Below are 11,803 nucleotides of genomic sequence, written 5' to 3'. Positions count from 1 at the left end.
GACGTTACTGTTTCAATCTGTTTGCAATTCTATTGCATTTAAAAATAAATTGTACACGTACATTCTTGGTGAATCTGCTGGCATCTGTCACAATCACAGAGTTCATCATTATAGATTCAACACTCCTATAGTTCCTCCCACCAGCCTCCTCTGCTGTATAGATGCATCACTCCTATATCTCCTCCCACCAGCCTCCTCTGCTGTATAGATGCATCACTCCTATATCTCCTCCCACCAGCCTCCTCAGCTGTATAGATTCAACACTCCTATATCTCCTCCCACCAGCCTCCTCTGCTGTATAGATTCAACACTCCTATATCTCCTCCCACCAGCCTCCTCAGCTGTATAGATTCAACACTCCTATATGTCCTCCCACCAGCCTTCTCTGCAGTATAGATTCAACACTATACACTTTATTATCTTGGACAGGACACACAATTCTACTGCATATAAAAATACTTCCTGGTACAAGACCCGTGGTGTGTGTCCCAAATGGCACCCTAGTCCCTATATAGTGCACTACTTTTGACTAGGGTACATAGGGCTCTGACCAAAAGTAGTGCACTGTATAGGGCAGTGGTTCCAAACCTTTTTCGGTTACTGTACCACCAACGGAATTTTGCTCTTCCCGTTTGGGATGCATGCCATGGTTTTCTGACTGCCTTCCCCCTGTATCTCTAGGCTCTGACGTAGATGGTGTACTGCGATATGACTGTATTACCGTCCCGGTGTGGTCTAGTGGAAACAGGTGGAGAGGGCCTGAGCAGATCCAGCCATCCGTCCTCTCCATCCCTCTCCCCTTCAACCTAACCTCCGTTCCCCCATGAAGAACGGAAGTGGGGACTCCGTTCAGGTGTCTTTCTACGCCTGCTACGTCAGGTTCCTAGAAATGAGACTCAAAATGAGTCGAGGCATGTTAACTATGGCAGATCAGCTGGAGCTCCTAGTTCTCCTGTGGGACACATGCTGTACAGATGTAGGATCTTAATTTGAGACAGTTTGCTATAGCAGGAAAATAATCCTGCAGCATCAGGAAATGTGGATTATAATGAATGGACATATTTGTAGGGGTTGATACATTTTTTGTTAGGGCAAATCAAGTCTTGACATTTCAAAGCGGAAATTACACACTTTAGAAACCTTTTAAAAACGCAAATATACTACAAGTTTGCATTTCCTGTGCCTCCCGAGTGGCGCAGCGGTCTAAGGCACTACATCGCTAGTGCTAGATGCGTCACTACAGACCCGGGTTCGATCCCAGACTGTCGCTGCGACTGGGAGACCCATGAGGCGGCGCGCAATTGGCCAAGCGTCGTCCGGGTTAGGGGAGGGTTTGGCCGGCCTGGATGTCCTTGTCCCATCGCGCTCTAGCGACTCCTTGTGGCGGGCCGGGCGCATGCACGCTGACTTCGGTCGCCAGTTGTACGGCGTTTCCACCAACACGTTGGTGAGGCTGGCTTCCGGGTTAAGCGAGCAGTGTGTCAAGAAGCAGTGCGACTTGGCAGGGTTGTGTTTCGGAGGACGCGTGGCTCTCGACCTTCTCCTCTCCCGAGTCCGTAGGGGAGTTGCAGCAATGGGACAAGACTGTAACTACCAATTGGATATCACGAAAAAGGGGTAAAAAGTACAACAACAAAAAAAAGGTTTGTATTTCCTGCTTTGCGACATCAAAGTAACAATAGAAGCTCTTAACTACTTCTGTAGATAGATAAAGAGAAGATCCTTATAGATACACACCTACACAAAATATCACATCTGCCATTTTGGAATATCAAAATACCTGATATCAGAAGAAACACAGAAAATGTCTCACCTTTCCAGGTAGAGAGGACCTTTAATGCATTCCGGTTCATGGATAGACTGTATATCTGCAATGATAGTACTGTACTGTATATTTGTAATGACAGTTTACTGTATATCTGTAATGCCAGTGGACTATTTGCAGAGTGTGTAAGCCAGAGATAAGACTGCTCTTTAGTGTACTTCCCCTGTGTGTCACCTTGTAATGAATACCTGCTTTATGGTCCAGGGCAAGGACACCTGGCACACACAGACAGACAGAACGCCTGCGCAGGGTATGTGAATGGTTTTTACCTTTCAGACCAGAGGACAAAGTACACAGGAGAGACACCTGTGACATCATATATTATTTCGAGTTTAGAAACATCTCGGACACACAATTCTGGGAATATTATTGTCAAAACCAAAAGGCCTAAATCTAACGACACTACATGGATGGCTGAACACACGTTGAGTACCTGGGCTCTGAGGATTTAATGGATATTGTTTGCCAAATGGATTGTACTTGAGAGACGGAAACTGAAGTCGGAGAGAAGGTTCTCAACGGAACTACAGGACTCCATTTTGGAGAAGAGGTAAGGTGCACATTCAGCCTTTCACTTCTCTACTGACGGTTAGAAGGAAGCTAATGGTTTTTAATGATTATTTTTTTTACCACTCTCAACACTCTCCCATTTGATTAATGTCTCTCAGCTATGTTCAGGATAATTGAATCAAAGCTCTGTGTTTGTAAGTCTTTAAGATTGATATTTCCTGTGGGTTTTTCTTTTGTCTTTTTAAAAGGCCACTTGAATTCTTAGTGGTCCGTAAGCATCCATATCTTTATCTGGGACTGACTGAGATTTAAACCAAATAATAGTTGTTATCGTAAGGCTGTATAGGGCAGACTTGAGTGCGTCATAAATTCATAGAACATAACTGACAATGTTATAAAGTCAATCTAGAAGAAAATAGCCTCGTTATTCACAGCAGTTCAGTCGCTGTATCTTCGTCCCAAATGGCACCCTATTCCCATTATAGTGCCTACAGGCCCTGGTCAAACGTTGTGTACTACAAAGGGGAACAGGGTGCCATTTGGGCCGCATCTGTATCTAATTACAGAAAGCCTCTCGTGTGTAAAGCCAAAGCAATTACACATTCCCTAAATGAGCTGAGCTGAGAGAGACAATAGTAATGATGATTAATCGTGGATTAGCTATAATGTACAGTATATTACACACACACACACACACAGACACACAGACACACACACACACGCACACACACACACACACACAACCCCTGTCAGCAAGCAGGCAATTATTATTATTATTATTATTACACACCGTACATAATGCCATAACAGCAGTCAGGAACGTTATGACGCGTGGAGATTCAGATTCAGTGGTTGTCATTAGTAAAGCTTGAGTGCTTAGGCTGCTTGCAGAGATAGACAGAGCCTACTGTAGTTGAACTGATTTCCAGTAACAAAAAAAAAACACTTAGGCCAATGGAAAACGGATGGAGAAGAGGACCATTTGAGCAATAGAGAAAGGCCTTCCTGGAAGGGCAACACAAAGTGGACAGGGGCCTGGTTATGAAAGCACCGACATAGTCTGAGTAATAATCGGACCCGTCTAAACTTCTCTTACTCCATTAACACCTTGAATCCAAATCCAGAAGTTGTCTTTCCAGTTTCCACATCATTAGTTAATGTTAGTTGAAGAGCAGCTCTATGAAATTGTCACCAGAGGATACATCCAGTTAGTTTACTCTATGGCAGGTTACGTTTTAGCTAAGGCCACTATGTTTTCCTGACAGAAATAGTTTTAGCTAAGGCCACTATGTTTTCCTGACAGAAATAGTTTTAGCTAAGGCAGTGTGTTTTCCTGACAGAAATAGTTTTAGCTAAGGCAGTGGGTTTTCCTGACAGAAATAGTTTTAGCTAAGGCAGTGTGTTTTCCTGACAGAAATAGTTTTAGCTAAGGCAGTGGGTTTTCCTGACAGAAATAGTTTTAGCTAAGGCAGTGTGTTTTCCTGACAGAAATAGTTTTAGCTAAGGCAGTGGGTTTTCCTGACAGAAATAGTTTTAGCTAAGGCAGTGGGTTTTCCTGACAGAAATAGTTTTAGCTAAGGCAGTGTGTTTTCCTGACAGAAATAGTTTTAGCTAAGGCAGTGTGTTTTCCTGACAGAAATAGTTTTAGCTAAGGCAGTGTGTTTTCCTGACAGAAATAGTTTTAGCTAAGGCAGTGTGTTTTCCTGACATAAATAGTTTTAGCTAAGGCCACTATGTTTTCCTGACAGAAATAACAGAGCCTCCAATTTTCTGTGAGTCTGGAGTTATTTTCAAAGCCTACCATGCAAGCCTGGAATATAATAGGTTGGCATTGGTGAAGGGGTTTTTTCTTCCATTTTGTACCGTCTGTGTATTTACCTCCTCATAAACACACTTGGGCCTACACAGTGCTCAAGCCTTGCCTACTGTTCCACCCCCAATAACAGTTGTGTATCTCAGGTAGCTGATCGCCATGGAGACGCCTGGAGGAGTCCAAGTGCCCATTGATGTTCTGGGAGAGAATGAAGCGTTACAGCAGTTCTTTGACGGTAAGAGTTGTGTAGTTGTGTCCCAAACAGCACCCTATTCCCTAGTGTGTGTGTGTGTGTGTGTGTGTGTGTGTGTGTGTGTGTGTTGTGTGTGTGTGTGTGTGTGTGTGTGTGAGAGTGTTATGTGTGAGTCAGAGGAGGCTGGTGGGTGGAGCTATAGGAGGACGGGCTCATTGTAATGGCTGGAATGGAATAAATGGAACGGTATCAAACATATGGAAACTACATGTTGGACTCAGTTCCATGAACTCCATTCCAGCCATTACAATGAGCCCGTCCTCCTAAAGCTCTTCCCACCAGCCCTCTGGTGTGAGTGTTTGCGTCTGCATACTGGTGTATGTTGATTATGTGTAGTGTGTGAGTGAGTAAGTGAGCGTACATGTGAGTTTGTATGGAATTATGAGTGTATTGTTGTTCCTGAGGTGTCTTAGCTGATCCCAGAACATTACTGTGAAAGGCCTTTTCACAGTAATGTGTAGTCGCTAAAGCTCTCAGGGTTTGGACAGAATTATCAATATGAGAAAGGGGGGGGGAGAGCGAGAGAGGCTCTGATTCAAAGTCTCTGACCTTTCAGAACTGGCTTTAATGATCACCCATTAGGTTGTTAATGTATTTTAAAACAGTGTTAATAGTTAATAGTTCGATTAGTTAATAGGTAATCAGTGAGGCGGTTTCAATTCAGAAATAGATAGTCATTTGTTTGGCTAGATCGGTCCACTGTCAAGTTTCAAGTTTTTTATCAGTCGTATGTACGAGACACGCGTTGTATACATCGTCCAACCAAATGCTTACGTGCAGGTTCCTTCTGGACAATGCAACAACAATAATAAATAATAAAATATAAGAATATGAACATAAAGTAAATGTCTCAGTAGAATAGAATAAACATTTTAGCATCAGTATAATACAGGAAGGAACCATTTATAGAACAATATTTACAGGTGTATTGGGGAAGTGTATAAACCGAGCAGTATAATAAGAGTCTGGTAGCAGCAGTAGTGAGGTGGGCTAAGGTGTGGAGAATCAGAGCAGGTGGTCAGTCCAGTTCAAGTGTTCACCAGTCTGAAGGCTTGTAGATAGAAACTGTCTCTGAGCCTGTTGGTATCAGACCTCATGCTCCGAGACAGTCTGCCCGACGGTAAGCGAGAGACCAGTTCGTGGCTGGGGTGTGTAGGGTCCTTGATGATGATGCGGGCCTTCCTCAGGCATCGTTTCGAGTAGATGTCCTGGATGGGTGGGAGCACGGTCCCAGTGATGTACTGGGCCATCTTCACCACCCGCTGGAGGGCCTTGCGGCCGTGGACGGAGGAATTCCCGTACCAGGCCGTGATGCAATCAGTCAGGATGCTCTCGATGGTGCAGCGGTTGTATTTTGAGAGGAGGCAGCTGTATCTTCAGCTGCCTTAGGAAGTAGAGACGCTGTTAGGGCCTTCTTGACAAGAGTGGTGGTGTTGTTGGTCCGTGACAAGTCCTCTGTGATGTGAATGCCGAGAAACGTCAAACCTGTGACCCTCTCTACTGCCGTCCCGCTGATGTGGATCGGGACATGTTCCCTCCTCTGCTTCCTGAACTCAACAATCAACTCCTTTGTTTTGCTGACGTTGAGGGAGAGGTTGTTGTCATGACACCACAATGCCAGTTCACTTACCTCCTCCCTATAGGCTGACTCGTCGTTGTTGGTTACCAGGCCTACAACCGTGGTGTCGTCAGCAAACTTGATGATGTAGTTGGTGTCGTGCTTAGCCACGCGGTCGTGGGTGGACAGGGAGTACAGCAGAGGACTGAGGACACACCCCTGGGGGGGGGGGCCTGTGTTAAGAGTCAGTGTGGAGGACGTGTTGTTGCCAATCCTCACAGCCTGTGGTCTGCCCGTCAGGAAGTCCACCCTCTGCAACAGGATCCTGGTGTCCAGACCCAGGGCTCTGAGCTTGGTGTCGAGCTTGGAGGGAACAATAGTGTTGAATGCTGAACTGTAGTCAATGAACAGCATTCTCATATAGGTGTTCCTCTTGTCCAGATGCGAGTGGGTCCAGTGTGCCTGGTATGCTGGCCTTGATGTGGGATATGACCTGCCTCTCCAAGCACTTCTTGATGACTGAGGTTAGCGCGACGGGGGCGATAGTCATTTGGGCATGTCACCTTGTTTTTATTGGGTACTTGAACGATGGTTGTCCCCTTAAAGCAGGTGGGGACTACAGTCTGGGACAGGGACAGGTTGAAGATGTCAGAGAAGACGCACGCCAGCTGGGCAGCACACACCCTGAAGACGCCGCCAGGGAGTATTCACTCTTTTGAGAGTTTTCCTCACGTCATCCTGTGAAACCACCTGGTCGTTTGGAGCAGCGAGAGTCTTCCTGGATGGCTCGGTATTGTCTGCCTCAAAGAGAGCATAGAATCTGTTAAGCTGGTCTGGGAGGGAGGCTTCGGTGGGCACCGCACAGCTGGATTTGCCTTTGTAGTCTGTGATAGTCTGTAGTCCTTGCCACATGCGACGCGAGTCTGAGTTGTCGAATATCAATTCAAGTTAGTCTGTATTGTCTTTAAGCGTCCCTAATGGATGTGTGGAGCTCGTACCTGCTAGCCTTGTACACGTCGCACGCCACCGAGTCATCGGGGTTCGTTCTGCTGACATTGAATGCTGATGCACGGGCTCTCTGCATTGTACGGATATCTCCGTTCATCCAGGGTTTTTGGTTGGGGTATATCCGGATTGTTATTGTGGGTACAACATCATCAACACATTTCCTAATGAAGCCTGTGACTGACGATGTATACTGAACACAAATATAAACGCAACATGTAAAGTGTTGGTCCCATGTTTCATGAGCTGAAATAAAAGATCCCAGTTCTGTGTTGATAGTTCTGAGAAAGATTGGTCCTCTTCCCTACTCACACCTTCCATATCTGGGGTTAAAGTTCAAAGGGGACAGTTATTTCACATTTGTAGGCTAAAGATGGACAGGACACGAGGTCAGATAAGATGCTTTAGACAATTGAAATCTGCTCATAGAGTTAGCAGACCAGAGACACTTCCCAGCCCTTATCTACACAGCTGCAGCAGAGCTCTGACGTCGTCGGCAGCTCAAGGCCACCCGTCCCACTATCAGAGTCACACAGTAATTAGATCAAGGCCAAACACAGGGACAAGCTAGCAGGACATTCCTTAAAGAACCTAGAAAACGTTTTTTTAAAGTTCAGGTCTTTATTTGTTGCGTGAGTGTTTGTGACAGGAAAATGTCGCCTTGCATTTATCTTGGGTACGTGCTACGTATGTATTTGACCCAGGTCTGGTCCATAATATTTGAGCTGTCCTAGTCATTACACTGATGTGTTGGAAGCAGAGCTCACCCAGTACCATATGTATGCATGTACACTACCAGTCAAAAGTTTGGACACACCTACTCATTCAAGGGTTTTTCTTTATTTGTACTATTTTTTACATTGTAGAATAATAGTGAAGACATCAAAACTATGGAATAACACATATGGAATCATGTAGTAACCAAAAAAGTGTTAAACAAATCAAAATATATTTTATATTTGAGATTCTTCAAATAGCCACCCTGTGCCTTGATGACAGCTTTGCACACTCTTGGCATTCTCTCAACCAGCTTCATGAGGTAGTCACCTGGAATGCATTTCAATTAACAGGTGTGCCTTCTTAAAAGTTAATTTGTGGAATTTCTTTCCTTCTTAATGTCTTTGAGCCAATCAGTTGGGTTGTGACAAGGTAGGGGGGGTATACAGAAGAGAGCCCTATTTGGTAAAAGACTAAGTCCATATTATGGCAAGAACAGCTCAAATAAGCAAAGAGAAACGACAGTCCATCATTACTTGACATGAAGGTCAGTCAATATGGAATATTTCAAGAACTGAAAGTTTCTTCAAGTGCAGTTGCAAAAACCATCAAGCGCTATGATGAAACTGGCTCTCATGAGGACTGCCACAGGAATGGAAGACCCAGAGTTACCTCTGCTGCAGAGGATAAGTTCATTACGATTACCAGCCTCAGAAATTGCAGCCCAAATAAATGCTTTACAGAGTTCAAGTGACAGACACATCTCAACATCAACTGTTCAGAGGGGACTGTGTGAATCAGGCCTTCATGGACGAATTGCACACAGTGGCAGAATACCTGACCACTGTGACTGACCCAAACTTAAGGAAAGCTTTGACTATGTACAGACTCAGTGAGCATAGCCTTGCTATTGAGAAAGGCCACCGTAGGCAGACCTGGCTCTCAAGAGAAGACAGGCTATGTGCACACTGCCCACAAAATGAGGTGGAAACTGAGCTGCACTTCCTAACCTCCTGCCAAATGTAATATTGTGACCTGTTGCCACAAGAAAAGGGCAACCAGTGAAGAACAAACACCATTGTAAATACAACCCATATTTATGTTTATTTATTTTCCCATTTGTAGTTTAACTATTTGCACATTGTTACAACACTGTATATAGACATAATATGACATTTGAAATGTCTTTATTCTTTTGAAACTTCTGAGTGTAATGTTTACTGTTAATATTTATTGTTTATTTTACTTTTAACATATGTTTCCCATGCCAATAAAGCCCTTAAATTGAATTGAATTGAGAGAGAGAGAGAGAGAGAGAGAGAGAGAGATCTAGAGAGAGAGAGAGAGAGATCTAGATAGAGAGAGAGAGAGAGAGAGCGAGATCTAGAGAGAGATAGAGAGAGAGAGAGAGAGAGATCAAGAGAGAGACTAAACCAGAATGTGTTTCCAGGATGCCAGGATATGAGTGGGGTCCTGGAGAGTGCGGTGGTGGACACCAGCATACTGGAGCAGTACCTCAGCAACCACATGGACCCAACATCGTAAGCATCCATCTTTACTTTAGTGACTTTATTGTACCTGAGGGGAAATCTGTTTCCAGTAACATCTAATACCCGGCAAGCATCCATATTCTTACTCCATGTCCACCCATAAACACAGCAGCCATGTTAAATGGAAGGGATCTACACACATAACAGTCTTTACAACACAACGACACAATCCTAGAGCAGGGGTGGCCAACCCTCCTCCTGGAGAGCTACTGGTTCTGCAGCCTTTTGTTCCTGGCCTATACTGTAGCTCTCCACCATGGCACCAACTGCAGTCCATTCAACAACAGCTATAGCTGTAGGCTTTGTTGTTGGCTAGTCAAGACAATGACAAGTCAGGTAAGCAGAGAGAAACTGGCAAAGGCCAGTTGTAGAAACCTTGGCTTTGGAGGGCCGTGTCTTACTGTGACTTTGTCTTCCCAGCATGTTGCCAGAGTCCCCACCAGATTCTGGTTCAGAACCGTGCTCACCTCCACAAATACCAGGTGAGCCCCTGTGACAATGAAACCTCTTTAACCTCTTCCTTTATCGGCAATACTTGATCAACAATGGTTGATAGAATCTGTTTTAATGGCAAGTGTTACACACAGTATAACCAAATGATAATAATCAAATGCTCCGATAAAATTAATGATTTTGACTGCCTTTGCCTTGTTCCTCCCCTAGAGGTGCGCTACGGCTCCCATTGGTCCAACGACCGCGTGAACCAGGAAGTCTTCCAGCCAGTGACGCGTCCTCCAGCCTCATCGTGTCGATATAAAGAGCCATCACCACAACCCCCACCACACCCAAGCCTGCCGTACCACCAGGGGCTGACTAACTCGTACACCAAGACAGGCATGTGTCCAGGCCCGCTGCCCCATGACCCCCCCCTCCACCACCCCCACTACCTGAGCCCAGGGGAGAGCTATATACAGGCTAACACTCCCCTCACACCCCCCGTCCACCACAAGGCTCTCCAGCAGCATCAGCCTCCTCCACGCCAGGGTCTGGCAGACAGCTACCCCAGGGCCAACGCACCCCCGGTCCCAGTACTACCTCCAGGTCAAGCCCCACACCTAGCCCTGGTCCCAGTACTACCTCCAGGTCAAGCCCCACACCTAGCCCCGGGCATAGGACTACCCTCAGCCCCATCCTGTCTACTACCTGGGTCTGGATGCCCTTCAGAACCAGGATATCCATACCTGCCTCCCTCAGCTGGTCAACACACAGGGTGAGGACTGCTACCTAACTATCTTACAGTACATATGGGTACATATACTACTAAACTACCTTACAGTACATATGGGTACATATACTACTAAACTACCTTACAGTACATATGGGTACATATACTACTAAACTACCTTACAGTACATATGGGTACATATACTACTAAACTACCTTACAGTACATATGGGTACATATACTACTAAACTACCTTACAGTACATATGGGTACATATACTACTAAACTACCTTACAGTACATATGGGTACATATACTACTAAACTACCTTACAGTACATATGGGTACATATACTACCTTACAGTACATATGGGTACATATACTACCTTACAGTACATATGGGTACATATACTACCTTACAGTACATATGGGTACATATACTACCTTACAGTACATATGGGTACATATACTACTAAACTACCTTACAGTACATATGGGTACATATACTACTAAACTACCTTACAGTACATATGGGTACATATACTACCTTACAGTACATATGGGTACATATACTACCTTACAGTACATATGGGTACATATACTACCTTACAGTACATATGGGTACATATACTACCTTACAGTACATATGGGTACATATATTACTAAACTACCTTACAGTACATATGGGTACATATACTACCTTACAGTACATATGGGTACATATACTACCTTACAGTACATATGGGTACATATACTACCTTACAGTACATGTGGGTACATATACTACCTTACAGTACATATGGGTACATATAATACTAAACTACCTTACAGTACATATGGGTACATATACTACCTTACAGTACATATGGGTACATATACTACCTTACAGTACATATGGGTACATATACTACCTTACAGTACATATGGGTACATATACTACCTTACAGTACATATGGGTACATATACTACCTTACAGTACATATGGGTACATATACTACCTTACAGTACATATGGGTACATATATTACTAAACTACCTTACAGTACATATGGGTACATATACTACCTTACAGTACATATTGGTACATATACTACCTTACAGTACATATGGGTACATATACTACCTTACAGTACATGTGGGTACATATACTACCTTACAGTACATATGGGTACATATACTACTAAACTACCTTACAGTACATATGGGTACATATACTACCTTACAGTACATATGGGTACATATACTACCTTACAGTACATATGGGTACATATACTACCTTACAGTACATATGGGTACATATACTACCTTACAGTACATATGGGTACATATACTACCTTACAGTACATATGGGTACATATACTACCTTACAGTACATATGGGTACATATACTACTAAACTACCTTACAGTAC

The 11,803-nt window shown here is 44.2% G+C and overlaps 1 protein-coding gene across 1 annotated transcript in view; it reads left to right on the top strand.

Moving 5' to 3' along the window:
* Window positions 1–2,094: 2,094 nt before the first annotated feature.
* Window positions 2,095–11,803, top strand: part of LOC311116729 (myelin regulatory factor-like protein) — a 35,896-nt gene continuing 26,187 nt past the window's right edge. The window contains exons 1-5 of the mRNA XM_084191770.1: window positions 2,095–2,375; window positions 4,295–4,383; window positions 9,132–9,222; window positions 9,652–9,713; window positions 9,895–10,441. Coding sequence (XP_084047896.1) covers window positions 4,308–4,383; window positions 9,132–9,222; window positions 9,652–9,713; window positions 9,895–10,441 — 776 coding nt within the window. The 5' untranslated portion in view covers window positions 2,095–2,375; window positions 4,295–4,307. The remainder of the gene's footprint in view (window positions 2,376–4,294; window positions 4,384–9,131; window positions 9,223–9,651; window positions 9,714–9,894; window positions 10,442–11,803) is intronic.

Source organism: Coregonus lavaretus (assembly GCF_964263955.1).
Source record: "Coregonus lavaretus genome assembly, contig: HAP1_SCAFFOLD_3729, whole genome shotgun sequence".
Taxonomy (NCBI): Eukaryota; Metazoa; Chordata; class Actinopteri; order Salmoniformes; family Salmonidae; genus Coregonus; species Coregonus lavaretus.
Note: the sequence above shows the minus strand (reverse complement) of the source record. Positions and strands in the feature narration are given on the sequence as shown.